The sequence below is a fragment of the Sylvia atricapilla genome, chromosome 5 (assembly GCF_009819655.1).
Source record: "Sylvia atricapilla isolate bSylAtr1 chromosome 5, bSylAtr1.pri, whole genome shotgun sequence".
In the NCBI taxonomy this organism is placed as follows: Eukaryota; Metazoa; Chordata; class Aves; order Passeriformes; family Sylviidae; genus Sylvia; species Sylvia atricapilla.
Window position 1 is genome coordinate 36,900,317 of NC_089144.1, and position 21,189 is coordinate 36,921,505.

At 35.9% G+C, this 21,189-nt stretch overlaps 1 protein-coding gene across 1 annotated transcript in view; it reads right to left on the bottom strand.

The window, feature by feature from the left end:
* CAPS2 (calcyphosine 2) overlaps positions 1 to 21,189 on the bottom strand; it is a 28,583-nt gene that overhangs the window by 4,142 nt on the left and 3,252 nt on the right. Inside the window, 13 exon segments of the mRNA XM_066318483.1 lie at positions 1,067 to 1,143; positions 3,221 to 3,336; positions 4,627 to 4,720; positions 4,828 to 4,889; positions 4,891 to 4,924; positions 6,438 to 6,512; positions 7,607 to 7,641; positions 7,643 to 7,727; positions 10,347 to 10,414; positions 14,715 to 14,834; positions 17,180 to 17,335; positions 20,105 to 20,215; positions 20,337 to 20,382. Of these exon segments, the coding sequence (XP_066174580.1) occupies positions 1,067 to 1,143; positions 3,221 to 3,336; positions 4,627 to 4,720; positions 4,828 to 4,889; positions 4,891 to 4,924; positions 6,438 to 6,512; positions 7,607 to 7,641; positions 7,643 to 7,727; positions 10,347 to 10,414; positions 14,715 to 14,834; positions 17,180 to 17,335; positions 20,105 to 20,215; positions 20,337 to 20,382 (1,079 nt within the window).

The following is a 21,189-nucleotide window of genomic DNA, read 5'->3' on the forward strand; positions in this document are numbered from 1 at the left end:
ATGTCTGAGTTTGTCAGCATACTCTCTTAACAGAACTCACTTGCTATTACTTTCAAATTACTTGTATCTACAATTTTAAAGATGAATAGCAGCAAGGTGAAAGAAGGAAGATTTTTCCAGTGATGTAACTCAGACGTATGTTAAAAGGTACCTTGATGTATGCACACACACCATTCTTCCAGGGCACCCCAGCAAACCTGAGATGTAGTCAGATAACTGAAAAGTAAGCTTGTGTATATTATGCAAGGGGAAAAATGGAATAACTAAAAGATTAAAAAATAGCACAAATCATTATTCCAACTGTTTTTTTCTAAAAAAATGTCCAAGAAGATTCTAGTGACCAAAGACTGCCTACTTAAAGCAGGTTTAGATAATGACAGTAAACAGGGGAGATTATACAAGCTCTGAGCTGCTCAGATCAACCATTTTTGTTGACAAGGTCACAAAAATAATACACAACACTGTATGAACATCTTTCCATAATCTTCAACAAAAAGCTATGCCTTTGTCCTAAAGACTGTAGATAGTAATGTGGTAGAATTTATTTACAAATTCCAAAGTACACTACACAATTCTACTCATGATTTTTAAAAAGCATAATAATAGAGAATATCAAAATGCAACTTATCAATGTATAGAAACAATGGCCAAAAGAAGCATCTATCACAAAATTAATGGAAGAAATGAAATGGTGTTTGTAATCTTGGCCAGTAACAAATTTAATGCCAGTGTGACATAGCATCAGCGTTATATTTCATAATTTTTTCAAACATTATGTCGACACAGATATTAAAATTTTAGTGATTACATTCTTAATTACTCTGCACATTCTGCACAATTTTTACCCAGATGTTTATTTGAAGAGAGAGGAGAAAGCTCTCTTATGAGTGATTTGTGCTGGTATCAGAGTCTAATAATATTCTGATAAATATCTAAATTTGTTTAATTTCATTTACACAAATATTTCATTTACGAAATCTTCATAACATCACTATTGTTCATTGCACTGAGCTGTAAAGATAGAGATATGGAAATTAAAATTAAATGGGTTCTGGTAGATACAAACCTTGAATCTTCCTGAAAACTTTGCTGTCATCAAGCACTTGCCTGGAGCACTCTTCCTTGAGTTCCACAGAAGAAGTTCTAAAGAAGTCAAAATTAATGTTGATTGGTGAAATTGCATGTAATATGACTACATTCAAGACAGATGTAATAAAAAATCTCAACATACTCAACTTTATGTTTAATTCATATACTACCCTTATAAACACAATATCTAATTCCTTGGGTTTGAGAGGGCACTCACGAAAGCCCTTGCTGACCAGCTGCAGATACACAGAAATTATTTTCTAACAATATTAACTGGCATCTCCTCTACTAATTCATTCATGGATAATTCCTCCCATGCATAAAATCTCCAGATGTTTAGTTCAATATTTATCCCATACCACTGGAAGTGTTTGTTAAAGCAACCACATTCATTGAGCAAGAGGAAAATAACATGAAGTACTTTCAAATCTCTCTTTAGAACACAAATAGCGAAGGTGTTGACCAAAAGTATATATAGAAATTAAGGCTAAATTTTGTGGGTTTTTTTCTGCTAAGCTTTCTTCTGAGAAGGGCTTCCCACAAGCCTTCATCAGAAATATCTATAAAGGTTGATAAAAAAATATTTTGGAAGAACTTACAGGAAGAAAAAAACCCCAAACAAACAAAGTCCTACAATTATTTGAATCAGAATATTAAAATTAAGGAAGAGCATTACTGTCAACTCTGAGCTGCTTGCTCAGCAGTGTTTTGCCATGACATACTCCTCTTCCTGCTTTCTGAGGCCAAAGACTTATCTGACTGCCATCTAGTAGGACTTTTCATCTCCATTTTGGGCACCTCCCAAAGGTAAGGACTTTTATGAAGTCCATAAAAGCTCACCAACATAAGATCACCCAAACTGGAGAGTCAACAACCACCTGCAGAGGGCAATGTACTCCCTCTAAAACACATGTAAACCTAAAGATTCATGGTTTGTGACATAAGGGAATACCTGTTCCTGAGAACCTGCAGTAGACCTTTCGGACTGTAGCTCAACAGGATTTTCAGTCAGTAGAGTAATGAAGGGAAGAGGACTCAATTCAAGAGTTTTGCACCTGAGAACAGAGAGCTCAATAACAGCCTCACACAGAAGGCTGAAATGTAGTCACTAATGAAAAGAATACAGAGAGAGTATAAAAAATGAAATAATCTATTCCACCACAGGTAGCACAAAATCCAAAATTACAACCCATTGAACAGGTCTTCTTTCTGGTTCTTCTATTCAGGAAAAACACTGGATCAACTCCAAATTTCATAGGTATAAGATTATCAACAAATGAAAGAAAAAGCTTTTCATTTGAATAATAAGATTCTGAGATGTAAAATGTCTTACATAAACTATCTGAAATTAAACTATATTCTGCTTTATTTCACTGAAACCTTGCCGAGAGGGAACAATTAGCACTAAGCATCATACAACTATATAGTGCTAGAACCAATTAAATTTGAATTTACCGTTCTATGCACTGTTAGTTTCCTATGGCTCCTTTGCAAACTTTCAGTCTAAAGGGACTTTAAGTGAATATTACCATATCTGAGAACAATGTTCATGTGCATAAACACTTGCAGAAAGAAAATAATAGTCAAGTTCTGCTAATAAAGTAGTCTTTAGATACTGAGCATATTTAATTGAGACTAAAATTATTTTCTTCCTAATCAGGAAGGGATCAAAGTATAAGATACATGAGGAGAGGCTGGGAGAGCTGAAACTGTTTCACCTGGAGAAAAGAAGCCTTGAGAGATCTTACAGTCAAGTATGTATGAATACCTGACAGAAAGGACTAAAGAAAACTGAGACAGACTCTGCTCACTAGCACCTGTTGATAAGACAAGAGGCAATGGGCACAAACTGAAACACAGGAGGTATATGATTTGTATATATAAAATGTGACCTTAAACAAAGCAAATAGAACACCTTCAAGTTTCAATTCTTACTATAAAATTACTCCTTACCATTCTAGGAAGTTAGTGAACTATGCAAAATCCTCTAACATCTATTACTAATTTCTCCTAAGAACAGCCTAACTATAGATTCTAGTTTTAGCAGTATAAGTAATAAGGTATCAGGAACTAATTTTTTTTTTTTCGTAAGGAAGGAAAGGTAATTTGAAAATTAGTTAGGAGCATTTACTTTAGATAATCCATAGCTGCTTAATCAATACATATCACACAAAGGGTGAGGATAGGGTTCTGCTTAACACTTTCTGGAAGGTTATGATCAACCCTTTGGAAAGTCAGATTGGCTCCCTGTTGGTAAAGCACACAATGATTTAAAAATAGGTGATGTATTTTGTAAATAGGGGGGAAGAGGAAAGTAAAGCAGCAAACTAAAAGGAAAGAATGCTGAGAAGAATAAAAAAATGTAGTAGCTCTAACTGTAATATCTGGGCAGGCTTGGTTTATAAAGCCTCCAAAACTCATGAATTTGGAAGGAGGAGACAGAGACTGTTGCTGTGCAAGGGTCTCAACCACTTGGACTTTGAGAGATCTGCACATCTTAATGTCAGCTCAGAAAGTGTGATTGCAGATATGGAGATTCACAGACACAGTGTCATTCCAAAGAGCTGCTGAACTCGATGCAGTACATTTTCTGGATGACTTTATGATGCATCTTTATTCAGAACACATTTCCATCTGCAGGCTGCAAAAATATACATGACAATAAAATATGAAAATCCCAACAAGTAGCTTTATCTTCCATATTATAAACTCCTCTATTTTGTCTTCGAAATTCTTAGGTGGTTATGTAAGCAGTTAGGATAGGCATGTGATTAGACAAAACACACTAAAAACTTATGTCAACTTCTTCTACCGTCTACATTTCTCACAAACAAGGTTTTCTCTCTAAACTTCAGATTTGCAGGAGCATGTGAAGAATTTGGTGAAAACAGTCTGTACCTGAGAACTTGCTCACATATTTCTAAACCATGAACACTTTATCCAGTACAGAAATACAGCAGTACAGAAGGTGCAATAAGATTTTTAATCAGCCTTCAGATTAGCTGTAGACAAAACTTAACATTATTTCATACACTTGCTCTAGACAGCTGGATGTTTACATTTCAAACTGTAGGTTAAAAACAATTAACCTGCAATTTCTTCATGTTTAAAAGACATTCAATCATTGCTTCGAGATAAAAATGCCAGAAAAAAAATTAAATGCAAATCATTGTTTCGACTTAAAAATGCCAGCAAAACCTTCGACAGACCTTGCAAAGGTCTTTGGTCCACTTCCTCTTCAGGACTCCTCTTCCCGAGTGGATCATTTCGTCCAAAAAAGGTCCACAATGTCAGGAGTCTTGTGCCCTCTAGAGGGAAAGCTGCAAACTACAGCTTAATCTGAAACCTAAATTTGGAACCTCTAAAACGGAGGAAAACAAAACAATCCAGACTTCTGAAAACCTTTAATTCAAAAATTTCACTTAAGGGGAAGACTTTTGGTCTTCCCGGAAGGCTATATCACAATTCACAATTCAAATATCCAAATATTACCCACCCCACCCCAAATCGTTTTACTTTCAGCAGAAGAATACTTACAATGTAGAAGTCACTAAAATCAGAAACTTTTCCCTTTCTTTGTCCACTTTGATGCTGATAAACTCCCTTCTGAATGAAAGGCAAGGCAGTCATCCTGTGAAATAATTCAAAACTGGTACTAAAACAATTAAATTTATTTAAGCTTCTTAGATACGGTGAAATACGTTTTCTAAATCCCTTTTAAAAAGTAATTAATCCCACGTGTTTTTTCCAAACTGTCGAAATTCATACACAGTAAGGGATTTGTCACATGCAAAAAAAAAATCCAGTCAACTCCCTGCAAGCATCGTGACCATTTCTAGAAGGGAAATTGGAAAGCGCCGTTATGTTTTTCACCTACAGAAATCCAATTCAACCCAAACATAAGTAACATTTAGTTTGGAATCAGAATGGTTTGAGTTAAAAGGAACCTTACAGATCATCTAGTTCCAAAACTCCTGGCATGGGCTGGGACACCTTCACCAGACACTGTTCCATCCAGTGTGGCCTTGAACACTTGCAGATATGGGGCACCCGAGACTCCTCTGTGCAGCCTGTTCCAGTGCCTCATCATCCTCACAGCAGAGACTTTCTTCCTAATATCTAATCTAATCCTGCCTGCTTTTAGCTTGAACACATCCTTTAAAAAAGTCCCTCTCCAACTTTCCTGCAGCCTCCTTGTAGGCACTGCAAGGTTGCAAGAGGTCTCCCTGGAGCCTTCCCTTCTCCGGACTGGACAATTCAACTCTCTCAGCCTATCTTCATAAGAGAGGTGCTCCATGCCTCTGATTATCTTTGTGAACTTCCTGTGGATGATTCCAAACAGATCCTTCTCATGCTGGGGACCCCTGCAGGTGGGGCCTGATGGGAGAGAAGCAGAATCCCGTCCATCACCCTGCGGGCCATGTTTGTTTTGGTGCAGTCCAGGATATGCTTGGTTTCCTGGGTGCAAGCACACACTTCCAGATCATGCTGAGCTTTTCATCCACCAGCACCCCCAAGTTCTTCTCCTCAAGGCTGCTCTTAGTATCCATTTTATTTCTAATGTTGCATGCTGTGAAATTTATTTTTTTGAAGAGCTCTTTGACTACTTTCTCTAACCCACCATGAAATTCAACTTGTGGATCCAGTCATGTATTTTAATTCAATATTCCATTCTCCATAATGCTAAAAACACATCTCAAGGCTTCATGTTTTAGTATGCCAATATAATTTTCACTGATTAACCAAAGGATTACATACACCAGGATTACTGCATTCATTGAGGTATATGGAAGTATGTTGCTGAATACTCAGCTGTGTCTAACAAGTATACAGCTCACAGCTGCAGAAAAGCATCACTTTCAAAACTGAAAAATATGTTTATGCTACCACTTCTCAAATCAGAACAGTTTCAAAGACATTCTAAAATTTACTACATAAGGAGCTATGAACTATGAGAAGAAGCTATGAACTACTATAAGAAGCTATGTTGCTATGCCATTACTACTTATAGTAGTTGCCACATCAAAGATTAGGCTAAAATAATTTTAATCAACTGAGATGCAACACCTAAAAGCACTATTTTACACAGCTTCTGTAGTAACTATCCTGGATAGAGCTATGGATATGATGGTAACACAACATTGCTTACAGATCTTAACATTGTACAAAGGGATTGTAAAGCCACTATCCATTAGCCATGTCAAAATTTGTACTACACATGGACAGCCACATGTACTTTTTTCTTCAACATAGGGAGCAGAAATATTCAGTGCAATTAATCAGTTCAAGAGAGAAGTCCTCATTCACAAATTCAGAGCACTGAAAAGCTTCACAAAATTTGTGATTACCTAGATATAATCCTACTATCAAAGCGTAGCTTGTTGGAGAGGATGTTTTTAGTTAGTCCTGATTTGGTCCTTATTCTGTGAAAATAATGCAGCATGTTAATGATACCTATATACCCACAGATAAATGTTACATAAAACTCAACCATTTCAAAACAGCAAAAACCGTGAAATACGGTATCCTTGGCAACTGGCTGAGGAGACAATCCTTTGTAGTTGAATTAGAAAGCAACTCAGAGCTGTAAAGTATTCTGTTATATAATATGAGAGTACATTCACAGAGAACATAGATATGAATGGGAAATTTTGTTTACATGCTCTTATATGAAAAATTTACTTCTACCACTCTCAACACTTCCATGAACCAAGGTCTTCTCTTACAAAAATACCCAGGTTGGGGCTTTTTTACCCACTTAAATATTTTATATTGGCCCTATTACTAGTTCCAGAAATGGAGATTTATCTATGTGATGGATGTAAGAAATTAGAGACTGGTTTTGTTGTCTCTTTTCCTTTTTTTAAGAATACAAAGATGACATTTGATGAGAAAGACTTTAGAGCAGGATGTTAAAATGCACAAAGTAGAAATGCTTGGCTGAATGTTGAGAAAAATTAACATAACAAAACTCAGACCTGCATATTCATTTAATTTTATGGATCACAGTGTTTCCTCAGGTTTATTTAAGTCCTTGGAGCAACTAGTTCAATGCTACAGCCCAGGAATGTCATTTAAATGCCAATAGGGTTAATTATTGCAACAGAAATCAAAACATGAAAGAAAAGTATGACTACATCATGAAGATCTACATTAGCATTTACAGATGCATATTTATGCAATTTATACACCTAAGGATAGGAATCTCTAAAAGGATATTACAGGATTGAAGCATCCAACCACTTGGAAAAGGCTGGCAAATCCTTGTGATGAATAGTATCAATATAACCTTAACAATGTTCTCTCAGGTTTTATAAATTCTATTAATCATAATACACAGAGAATTCACATAAAAAGATCCCTATTATCCCATTAGGCAACAAGAACAGGAAGGCTACAGAAAAGGCCTCATATGAAACTGGTGGATCCAAGCCAAAACCAGAACACCTGCAAAGGCAAACAGAATTCACAGAGCTAAAAAAAATATACAGCAGATCGTTTATTTTTATAAACTTACTTTGTTTCATGGAGTGTCCTTTTTCTAACACACACCCACTGCTATCCCAACTCCTGGAAGTCCTTGACCTGCCTTGTAAGCATCAGAACATGTAGACTGCTCTGGATCACTTATAACAGCCCTGACCACAAAGAGCAGGGAGAAGCCCTTTAACTATTAGTATGGCTGAATTTCAGGTCTCACATATTTTTATGCAGGAAAGAAAACACCCAAGAATAATACAGTAATACAATCTTGGAGTTATCCACTAAGCTTGCATAAATTTGTAGGCCTAATTTTTCTTTGTTTTTACAAATTCTTATGTCTATTTCTCAAAATCAAACATATGCAATAATATTCTGGCAGTACACTGCTATGTAATAATGTTACATGCAGATATGTATAATTTAAAGTATATTTTATATATCTTTATATAAAATAAATCTTAGTATTATGAAGGCTTGTGGTGTTTTTCATAATTTTTTTACTATTTCCATAAATATTCCATCAGTGATATTCTTTAAGCATGGCTCCCTCCAATATCAGTGATATCAGTTACTAGCACTGGCCAGTGACATCACCTCAGAATAGTCTGGGTTGGAAGGGACCTTAAAGATCATCTAGTTCCAAGCCCCATGCTGGGGGCAGGACACCTTTCACTAGACCAGGCACGGCACGGCACGGCAAGGCACGGCAAGGCAAGGCAAGGCAAGGCAAGGCAAGGCAAGGCAAGGCAAGGCAAGGCAAGGCAAGGCAAGGCAAGGGAAAGGAAGGGAAAGTAAGGGAAGGGAAGGGAAGTAACGGGAAGGGGAGGGAAAGGGAGGGAAGGGAAGGTGAAGGAAGGGAAGGGAAGGGATGGGAAGGGAAAGGAAGGGAAGGGAAGGGCCCCATTCAATCAGTCATCCAACAAAAACATTAGCACTTCCTCCCTCAAAGTGCTAACTACACAAGTGAGAGGATCTCAAAGTCCCAACAAGCAGAAAAGAAACAGATGAAATGGGTTCATTTTGATATTCTCTGTATTCTGAACATTTTGATATTCTCTGTATCAGTTTAACAAATAAGCAAAAGAAGGGACCCTTTAAAAATAAACAAGATCCTTGTTATGCTATTGAAATGGTTATCAGAAAGGAAAGAATAATTTTGCATGGCTATTATAATTTTCCAAACTCGCTCTCTGATCTGTATAGATAAAGCTTTGTACACATCAGTTACACTGATTTAACTGCAAGATTTGCTCTCCTGAAAAAATATTCAAAACACTTTCGTATTTCCTTTAACAGGTTTTTTTCATGCAACAGTTTTGAACTAATCTTTTATGATTAACATCCTGATATCTGAAACCAATTTGTTTAGGAGTACTGGCAGAGTTATATTTGGAACATAAACAGAGAGATTTTTTAAATTAAAAATTCATCCTGATGCATCAGCACTACCGAATATTGGTTTGACATTATCAACAGAATGGTTCAGAGTAGAAGAAATACATGGAAAAAATAAGGCAAAGCAGCAGAAGAAGGTTAAACACAGAATGGGTATCCATGATCCAAGATGTACAAAGCTGTACACTTAATGCAGCATCAGTAGTACAGAAACACTTCAACATAACCAGCATATTTTTAAGATCACCTCTGTAATAATCTGTAAAGTGATATGACACAGGCCGAGCACTTATCCGAAAACTGGGGGTTTCTACCCTGTGTAGTTCTATATTTTTAATCCTGGTAAATGAGGATTAAAATTGGAATTTAACATTGTGTTTCATGACAGTCTTGTTTCCCTCAGGCAATCTTCTTGTCATCACAGCTTTTAACAGTGTAATAGTGTAAAAGTGTTAATAGACTTTTAAACAATATAGGTCATTTAAACTGCCATTGTAACAGAAACAAAGGAAAAACTAAAATGGTGAAGTGCATCAACATTTCAGCAACCTTTCAAAACCTTAGGATTTGATGGGCTGGAACACTAGTGCAGATGACTCTAGAGATTGTAAACCAGGCACAGAATGAAAAATAATCTAGACATACCCGCAGATAATTTTTAGTAAGTGTAAAGTAACATGAAACTATATTAAACTAGCTTGCATCTTCTTATATTGTCATAACCAGACAGCTTGCATAAAGCCCTGAATTATTAAAGCATGCTTAAAATAGAGGGATCTTTCTGCACAGAAGAAATGCTTTCTTGAAGCTAAAGGGATAGCAATGAAGGCAGGAGATCTTACTGTACAACCTGGATCAATTCCATTTATAATACTTTAATTATGCCTTTTTTTCCTACATGCCCAGCATTGGTATAATACTCCTTTATGACTGAAAGGTGTTGTGTCAGTATTAATAAACAATTAATAAATATTAATAAAGATAAGATTTTTAGAAAGGACAATAAATATTGAGGACTTGTAATTTATAACATCAGGCATGCGTATATTTTCTTGAGGTGCAAGAGGGTTATTTTCAAGAGCTAATGCTATTGTAGACCTTAAAATAGGTTCAAGTATAAAATTCAAAATTATTTCCAGAAAAAAAAAAAAAAAACCACAAACCCATACACATGGCAATTTAAACTGATATTTTAAGTTGCATTAAAAAGACTTTTCACTTAAAAGAAGTTTTGCAAAGAGTACTACTACATAAGACTTCATAAGACTTGGAACAAGATGACCAAAACTTTCTTGCTCTTAAGCAAGAAAAGACAAACACTAACAGATCTAAATTCTTCTGTAGGGAAAACTAAAATTTTACATTATAAATTCATTTACCTACATAACTGATCCACCATAACTTGTTCTACAACAGCCTGCTTTCTCCTCTCTGCAGCAACATCCTCCTGCAATGAAAAACTGGCTGAGAACAAATGAAATATATAACAGCAGGCACTTTGAATAATAAGTTACCCTTTAAGACAGCATTCAGAGGTCACAAACTTACCCATGCCACAATTAATAATTTTTTACATTTTTAATAGAGTTCTATTTGCATAAAAAATAGACATATAATATTCTCTGCTACAGACTCGATTTGTCTATGCATATTAGTTGCAATAAATACTGAATTCTAGTATTGAAGTTGACAGACAAAATCCTTATTTCTGTATTGTTTCCCATACATTCTGTAAGTACAATAGAGCCTGAGGAGACTTGCATTATTCCAGGTTTTATGGGTGACACACATTCCAACTAAGAGAATAAAATTTTACTTCCAGCAATATTTAGTCAAAAAAAAAATCTCTTAAGACTTAGTCTCATTTGCAGATTTTTCTCTCCTGTGTGCCACAGTAATTTTCTGCTGAGACAGGTCAATCTGAAAAACCTTTCAGGAAATATCATCCTAAAGGGGAAAGAGGATTGAATATGACTTTATTATCTCTACTAGAATAACGCTGAATCATAACCTTGTGCCATTCACTGTAAAGTGTGCCGATGTTGATCATAACCTGTTACATGGAGAAAAAACAGAGCACAAGAGGATGGCCCAGGATAGTATGGAGACCACCAGCAATAACCAGGCCTCAGCATTTCTCATGATCTTCCACATTTCTGATTTTTTTTACTGCATTTATATTTGCCTTTTATTAAAAAAAATAAGAAAAAAAAAAAAGAAAAAAAGAAAAAAAAAGAAAAAAGTTTTATATGTGAAAAAATAGAGATTATTGTTACTGAGGAGGTTTATGCAACCTTACAGTTTTTAGGTATTCTGAAACTAAAGAATTAAGATATTTTTCTAATTGGTCTTGTGTGCAAAACAAATTCTACAGAGATCTAGCATGTGTGTAGATGAAGAACTGAAAAGTTCCCAGGTATCTATAACATATAATTCCTAATTCTACAGGGATGTTATGGGTAGAATTCACAATCATCAAATAAATACTGAATGGCACTAGTAAAAAAAAAAAGTCAAATAAAAAAAAAAAACCCAAATAACTAATGCAACACCAGACCAGGTTATTCCAAACCAATTTATTCTGAGTTATTGATTCTTTACCCCTTAACTGTCGCAACAGATGTATTAAAAAGAATGATGTAAAGGAGGACACAGTGATTATATAGAGCAGTATTTGTTATAACATATTCCATGAACCCTGGCTTATAGATCCAAGCCAGTTAGCATGCTGAAAAGAATCTGATTTTAAAAAACAAACAAACAAACAAACAAAAAAACAACAACAACAAAAAAAAACCCTGAATTTGCAGCAGCTCCCACTGGTAAAAAAATTAGTAACTGTTGCTCCCTAAATAAAAGCATTCAGAGAAAACCAACCTTCTTCAGAGGTTATATATGACATCTATTGGCAATGGATTGTGAATTTGTGAATCACTAAATCACAGAATAAACTGAACTTGAAAGGATCTACAAAGAACATCCAGTCCAACTCCTGGCACCACACAGGACCATCCCTGAGTCACACCATGTGCATGAAAGCATTGTCTAAACACTTCTTGAACTGTCAGGTTTGGCACTGTGACCACCCTGAGGAGCCTGTTCTGGTGCCCAACCACACTCTGGGTGAAGAACCTTTTCCTGATCCAACCTAAACCTCCCCTGACACAAGTTCAGGCCATTCCCTTGGGTCCTGTCACTGGTCACAACAGAGAAGAGATCAAGGTCTTCCCCTCATGAAGATGTTGAAGACCACACTGAGGTCTCCCCTCAGTCTCCCCTAAGCTGAATAGATCAATTGACATCATCTGCTCCTCATACGGCTTCCCCTCAAGACCCTTCACCCTCTTTGTTGCCCTTCTTTGGACACTCTCTAAGAGCTTCATTTCTTTTTGATATTTTGGCACCCAAACCTGCCCCCAGCACTTGAGATGAGGCCACCCCAGTGCAGAGCAGAGCAGGACAAGGACAATCCCCTCCCTTGCCAGGCTGGTGATGCTGTGCCTGAATCCCCCCAGGACAGGGTTGGATCTCCTGGCTGCCAAGATACTGCTGGCTCATGTTCAACTTGCCATCAACCAGGACCCCCAGGTCCCTTTCCATGGCATTTCTCTCCAGCATCTCATTCCCCAGTCTGTCCATACATCCAGGGTTGTCCTGTCCCAGGTGCAGAACCCAGCACTTTCTCTTGTTGAATTTCATGTGGTTGGTGATCGCCCAGCCCTCTGATTTGTCAAGGTCTCTCTGCAGGGCCTCCCTGCCTTCGAGGGAGACAGCAGCTCCTTACAGCTTTTGTATCATCTGCAAACTTGCTCAGTACCCCTTCCAGTCCTGGGTCCAATTACTTATGAAGATATTGAAGAGCACAGGGCCTAAGGTGGAACCCCACTAGAGAACTTTCATCCCAAACTACAGAAAAATCAAGAGAAGTTCTACTTTTACATTTGACTTTTTGGTAATGATTACAGTAAAGGGACATGTTAACATTGTGTATTCTTGAGCAAAATTTTCAAGTACCTTAAAATGAAATGCTAATAATTGAGGCAGCATATACAAAATGGAATTAATACACATGCAGTTATTACTGCCAGTTTTTTCCAGTATTCTACCACTACCAGAAGCTGGACCTCGGGCAGCCTGAGATAGTCTTCAAAAGAGAGAGTCAGCCTGTGCTGAGTGTTAATGAATAACAAAACGGCTTCTGAAGGTCCCAGTAACACCTTACTCAGACACCTGCCGCCTTTATTTTAAAGCATGGCAGCTACAGAATGTCTTCTATTTTGTGGTTCTGCATTACTCTCTTTCTCAGGGCTTTCATCGTACTTGCTTTAGCATTAAGTAGATACTCTGGGGATACTTCAAGATATTTTCCATTATCTTTAGCCAATAGTATAGATTTTTTAATTTATTCTAAAAATAAAAGCTCTTTCTCAAAAGATTTTCTTATCATGAAAATTAACAGTGACCTCAGTAGAGCAACATCTGCATTCACTTCAACAAGACTAGAAATCAAATAAATGCTTGCAATGATGCAAAATTCAGTGCATAGTGACAAGCAAGTAAAATTAATTAAAATTACTATTTACTTTAAAAAATCATAAGTTTTCTCATGGCTTAATATTCCATATTAATATTGAGAATGCTTTCAAAATAACTCTTTACAGCAATACCTTCAAATACCAGCTATAAAAGCCATCACTCTGTATATGCAAATAGTGAATCATGCAATATCAAATCAAGGTTCTTCTTCATCACTGTGAATGATCCTAAATTCAAGGCCTGGCCTGAGATGGACAAGACTCCTATTGTTCAGTCCCAAAATGAGTAAAATTCACATCTATGCAAGAAATTAAAGAAGCATATTTGGTACGTCCATGTAAGGAAAGTTTTAATTCCCCTCTCTGCATGCTAGTGAGTCCATGCTGGTCTCCAGACTTCAGGGTTCCTTCCTTCCCTCAGAAAGTATCTGACAAAAGATCAGAGCAAAAGTATTTGAAAGAAAGGCTAAGGGAGCTTGGGTTTGTTTAGTTTGTAGAACCAGCAGCTATGAGGCATTCTGAAGAGAAGTTACAAAGAAAAGAGAACCAAACTACTCTTTTTGACAGAAGCCAACAGTATTACAGGAGGTAAAGGTTACAGGCTGAGCATTGGGAGGATTGGTATGGACAATAGGAAGAACTTCACACAGAGAATAGCATGTCACCTGAAGATGTTGCTAAGAGACAATGCAGAAGCTCCATCCCTAGAGCTTGAAGACACATCCAAAGTTGCTGCTGACTCAGTCTAATACTAGTTGATGCCATTATGGAATCCATGGACCATTGTATACAGGCTCAGCTAAAAGCTACATATAAGGGGAAATCATAGAATCATAGAATATCCTGAGCTGTAAAAGACCCACAGGGATCATCAGAGTCCAACTTCTGACATTGAATGTAACATTATGTTTAGGTTCACTCAACTACCTCAGTTATTCTTAGTCATATGAATGTATCTGTATATATAACTCATAATTTGTGTTCTCATTTATATAGATTACTGCATAAAATACAAGCACTGCAGATAAGATTTGAAAAATGCTCACTGGATTGCTCAGTTCAGCCCCCAATGAAAGAAAAGTTTAAATTCACAATTTCAATGGGTGCAATTACATACTAGACCCAAATCCCCAAAGGCATAACTTCTGTTGAACATCTGGGAAGCCATTCTCCACATCTAGGTCGTTAGCAGCAAAACACCAGTCCAAATACAGCTTCTGACTTCCTTATGTTGTACCGCATGTTATAAGTCTTGTTTGTATAACACTGATGCAGGAGAGCTTTCTTACCAAGAGCTACAAAATCATCATGTCCATCTTCAAGCTCTGTGCCCTACACATAAAAATTCTTTTTATAACACAAATTTAATGAATTGTAATCAACACAAACTAAAAACCCCACATGTTTTCCTCAGCAATTTATTTAAAAATACTACATTCTTTCTTCTTTACTTTTTAAAGGGTCTACTTCTTCCAACTCATGCTAATTTAAAGGGAATTTCTTTTAAGCCTAGATATCTACAGAAATTGAACTTACATGGAAAGACTAGAAAGCAAGATTTGTATCTTTTGAATACTTACCAGTTTTCATTCATACTGAAATAAATAATAAATTTAAAAATCTCAAAAAATAATGTGTTCCCACAAGCTTTGTGAAAAAACAGCAGCAAGTCAGAGAAAGCAGACTTCAGTATCTCTGGAGAGAAGACAAGAACTCTTCCTTTTTCTGTTCTGCTCAGGAACGGCCAAGTGGAAGCAGAGGATTTGCTGTTAGATATGAAGCTCAAAGCCCACTGTAGTGATACTGCTTTGTGATCCCTGAAGAAGTTAAATACAGCCTCGACGGAAAAGCCAAAGCATGCTACTGGTTCTAACAGACTTGTAAACCAGTCCCAGAGTATTACAGAAGTATTTCCTACATGAGCAATATGGGAAAAAAAAAAAAAAATACAGTAAATCTTGACAGAACTCAGGAAGGAGGTAGGATAGGAAAGAAATCAAAAGAGTAGGTTTTGTTAGCAATCTCCTCCATGAGCATCTTCTTTTCAGAAAAGAAAAGTTGTTAGAAGTTCCACTGATCAACCAAAACAAGTGTATTGAAATATTTTGATCTCTTCATCTAATCAGGTAGTGATAATATCTAACATAGAAAAATTGTTCTGATGGACATTATATTAAAATCTGTGAGAAGAATTAACACACATGTTGCTAGTGCTTAGCAAGTATCTTTCTGGAATCCAAAATCAGCAGAAAAAAAAAAAGCCAGTCCTGCTTTTTTTCTCCCAGCGTACATTTGCCATCTATTTCTTCATTTTCAGATTAACTTGGCTCCTCCTGTAAATACCCTTTTAATGGGCTTGCAGTAGTGCATATAAAGGAGTCACTCCTTGAAAAACAGACAATATGAATGTCAGACTTTAGAGTGGAATCATTAGAAAAGAAAAAAAAAAAAACAAACCCTTAAAACTATAAAAATCTCCAGAATAGAAAACCTTATCTGTCACCAAACATAGAATTAAACCACAAAACACTACAACTTTATTTTCATTCACCTCTTATTCACAGAATGTTTATTAATTGTTTTTTTCAGGTTCTCCTTTATCTTTACTGGAAGCACGACTATGAGGAGAAAGCTCTTTTAAAGCTAACCACAATAAGTGAAACAATCTTTCTTTTGAAAAACCTTCCCTTTTTATTCTCTGTATGTTAACAACGTAAATTCAGTAAACTCATTGTTATTCATCACAAAGCTTTTCTCTGAAAAGCAATGAGCACAATATGTTCCATCAACATTTGCATACTTAACTTTCCATTAAGATTCTTAAAGGGTCATCTACCCTCAGCAGAATCTAGCATTCAACCAGTCCTCAGAGCTGTTGCTTACTTGGGTTTCCTGCCCCCTTATACCTACAGCGATGCATCTTTCCCTGTTCAACCACTCTCCTCTGTTATCTCTTCCAAATAAGATGAAAGTTGGGGGTTTTCACCCCTTTGTTTTCCAGCTTCTCTCCACTGATCTTCCCTTCTTTGCACCTTCATTTAAAAACACATAAGAATCTTGGCAGAATTAGCACACCTTGCAGTCCAACTGTACTGAATCTTATAGAGCATCAAAGCAAAAAGTACAGATAATATCTTTCCTTGTTTTAACCCCATATTCCTTTCAGTATTTTCAGTGTTAATAGTTCTCTAAGGAACAGATTAAACCCTTCATTTCTCCTTTTTTAAGCCCTATATACAATCCCAATTTACAGACTAGTAATTAAAATACTTCTAGATCTAAAAAAAAAAAAAAAACCAGCTTGAGTGAATTTCTGGTTTTGGAAATAACACTTTACCAAGATCTTCCTGCTGTCTCTCCTCTTTTTATAGGCTGTAAGTTCTTCCCTATCAACTTGCTTATCTGCAGGCTTAGGCTAGAGGTGCACTAGGAAGGCCAGAGAACACAACCATACACTAATTCTCAGTGCACTTCAGTTTCTCGATCTGCAACAACTGAAACAGCCTTCCTACAATTTATTTCCTCCTCAACATTAGATGCTTAAATGACATGTTTTCATTTCTTTACAATAAAACCATGAAATTAATGACATACATGTGCAAACCTCTCCAAACAGTGTAATTAAATAGAGATGTACATTTGCAATTAAAAAATGCAATTTCTACTTAGCCAGCTACCTTTATTGAAGTGTTTGGACACTGGAGGTGGTCTTTTTTCTTTTCTGCAATTCTCTGAGGATGCTACTTATATTCTTCCTTCATACCTGCTTCATACTGACCATGCTTCAGTTTGGATCTGTCTGTGGAAGATGGCAGATTTTCTGGTCTTGTCTTCTGCTTGCAAACAGAATGTTAAAACAATGAGTAATCAATATAAAAGCCTCTGGCTGATCTATTCAATGAGAACAGCAATTTTTTTTAGTTCCTCTTCAGTATAATGTCTAAAACTTCTTGACACGATGCTTCAAATAAGGAAAAAAAGCCAACAGGACTGCATATTCAGGCTTAATTTTCATTGAGTTCTTCAAATTCTACCATTTTTAAAGCTAAAAAATACACACTCAAATGGCTTTACATCACTTTTAAAGAAAGAAGTCATATTTGGTCGTTCTGTCTAATCACTAAAACGGAAATACTGACATTTGATTTTTTGGATGGCTGAAAATAGATGTATGGATCTTTTTTGGTCAGAACTTCCAATACTTTTGTGTGGCAGATGAGAAATGGGACACTGTTCCTTAGAAAAACATCAGCTGCACAGCTAAGTACCTTTCTAACCTTACAGCCATTTCAGGGCTCTGCACAACAGAGGCTAGGATCAGTAGAAAGGGCAGCAATGACAGAAGGCCAAGATTCCTTTATCTTCTGTCTCCCTGAGTAACTAAAACCTTCAATATTGAAGTTATATTCCTTCAGTGCTAGCAAAAGTAAGATGGCCTTCTCTAGCATCTGTACTCAACACTTGCAACTCATATTGCAAAAACAGTGTTACAGTCCTGCTCTAGAAAACCATTTCTCAAAACCCAAAAAGATTTATGTTTTTGAAGAGCCAACTTTCTCCTTCAAAAGAGGATTCACATCCCTTTCCTGGTTAATTCCTGAATTATAAGAGTATATTTAAATTTTCTTCCAAAAGTAACCTATTTTAGGAAGATTTACTTACACTATTACTGAAGAAGTTGGAATCTATCTGGCTCAAGGAAAGCTTGGTCAGAGCCCCAGAAGCAAGAAATGCAGAAATAAAGGCCATTGAGAGGAATACATTAAATATTTTAAAACAGCTTGAAAATCCTCTCCATTAAAAAAAAAAAAAAAAATACGAGGAGCAAGTCATGCATAAAAAGGAGAGAAGAAGAGGGAGAAAGGGAAACAAAGAGACAGAGAAAGGGTAAGTAAACAGAAGATACATTCTAATATATTGAGCACGCAGTATTTAAGACATAATGAAGGAAGAAAGGAAGCAAGAAGAGGTAAAAGAAAGCAGAAAAGAAAGATAAAAGAAAGCAGAAAAGAAAGGGAGAAAGACCCTGAGAAACAAAGCCACACCAACCTTCCATTAGCACTCCTGCAGCTTGACAGTTATACATACTAACTTTGTTTAAAAAAAATGATAAAGCAAGCAATGTAATTATAAGCATCCAGACCCAAAAAGGCTGTAACAGCTGAAGCATGCCTGCACTGCACATTTGCAAGTAAGTAGAAAGGAAAACAACCTATCTGTAGTTACATGTTCACAGTTACATCTTGAGACATGTATAAATAAATAGCTATGTTGGGCACATATTTTAAAAACTAGTACATTCTTACCACATTATTTTAAAAAGACAAAAATCACTTACCATTTCAGCTGTCACTTAAATGAAATTGTTTTTCAAGTAGAGAATCCATTTGGTTAAATAGGGAAACATACAAAATAGTGATTTTGGCAGATTCATCTTGAACTCCAGCCAATCTGGAGTTCTGCTCTTCCAGTTACTATATTATTTGTTTCAAAGAGCACAGCTTATAGACAAATTAATTTAAAATTGGTTTTCCTTCTAGTTAAAATCCTGGGGATTTTTTTAAAAAACTCATTTGGATATTTCTTAAGTTTACATAAGTTAAATATTTTTGAAATAATGGACTTTAAATCAGTGTATTTTTTAATAGTTTCTCCAATAAGCTAGTTCCTGTCACATAAAAGAAATTAAAACATATAACATTTTCAGACCATATACCATAGTACTGAACTGATACGATTTTTTTTGTCAATCTGTATTTTTTCAACTTTTTTACCTCCATTTTGTTCTGATGCAATTTTCTAGACACCTGTCTAAAGGAAAACAGAAAATAATATATATCATGATCAAATAAAAAATTGTCACATTTATTTTGTTCATACTTAATTCAAATAAAAGAGTCCATAATAACTCTTTTCCTGCATTCAGGGGAGTTTAATAACTGAGTAATTAAATTAACTCTTAAAACTTTTATAATGGATATTGATCCTAAACAATGTTGCACCAGAATATTAGCATCTGGGCTACTGATTTTCCTAAAAGGCACCTAAGACTAGTGGTGATTAAGTTTCTTAGTCATCCAAGGGTAAAAAAGCTAACATGAGGAAATTTTAACAATAAAAAGAGTGCCAACAAATTAGACACAATTCCAAAGTTTATGTCACAGTTCTGTTTTGAAGACAAAGTTCTGTTTTTAAGGCCTAAGGAAAAACCATGGAATGGCTGCAAGGAGCCCCAAAAGTTTTCTTTTCTCCAGAAGTAATTGCTGTTCCATAGAAAGAATACTTAGTGTTTGTAAACATGGATTTTGTCTTCAATCATACACTTACTGCTAATAATCTTTGTTATTACCACTATTAATATATTTCTTTAAAAATAAGTACAGCAAAAGAGCTAAGCTATGTAATAAATTTTTTTCTAAATATTCTAAAGCATCTCAGCAAAAGGACTTTGCTAAAAATATTTTGGACCAACAGCACTTGGAGATATGAGCTTAACCAAAAGAAAAAAAAGAAAAAGAACTTACATAAGAAAATATATGCATGCTTTTCTAAATTACAGCTAAAGGGGCATATTATAAAGATATTTGTAGTGACAGACTGACATGTTGATGCTGTGCATATGGAGTTTGTAATGACATTCTCCACTCTGAAGATGAATCTAGTTGGCACCTATGAGAAGAACTTCCAGTGTATGGTATGTAAGAGTCCCCATCCTAAAATCACAGGAAAAAAAGGACAAGCAATCATAATTGTTTTATATTCAGTGATACTTTTATAAATTCCTGAAAAATGTGAATTCTAAAAGCTTTTTGAGAAAAATTAATTTACGATTACCTCTTCATCAGAATCTCCCAGCCTCCTTAGATCTAGGCATGGCACCCTGCAGAGTTAAAACAATTTTAACAGTAATACATTCCCTTAATTTTTACCAATAAAAGCACTACTTATTAGTTATTATTAGGTTCTTATTAGTTATTATTTGGTTCTTCACAAAAATTTCCCTGCAACTGGATATGGCCTACTCAGCAAATTTCTATTAGCCCCTTTTACTTCAGCTCAGAAAGTGCCACTGAGCTTCTCTTCCCCAGTAACAGAGTACCCTGGCAGCCAAAAAGGACCCTTCTAAAAAAGGACCCTACTCCCACATTGGCTTCTCTTCACTCCCCAGCAGAAGCTACTCCAAGATCATAAATCATAGATACCTTACTCTCCTCTTTCCCAGCACATCAGTGTCAACATTCCCCTATAATCAGTCAACAGAGAGGCAAGAGGGAAGCAATCACTATTGGAATGTAAATCTTCTGAACAATCCATTGGAGATAAACACAGTAGAAGACAACTATACCTCCGTATTTTGTTCTGCTTAAAGAAATGAAAACATCTCCAATTCATCAAAGCATCTCTGGGCCTTCTGCCTTTACTCTAGGTATATTGCAAAGCACTATGAATACATATTTTTTACATTTTACCACTAATATTTCCAAGCAACTCTATTTAACTTCTTGGAGTAAGAGAGTTCCTTATTTTACAGCCTTTATTAGATAATGACAGATGGTACACAGAAGTTGGAATTTTTTTACTTTGGTTGGAGAAGAATCAAAGGTCACAGTCACACACACTTATAAAAGAATTACATACATTGGCTTTAAGGTATTTCAGTAAACAAAACTGGCTAAACTATCAATCA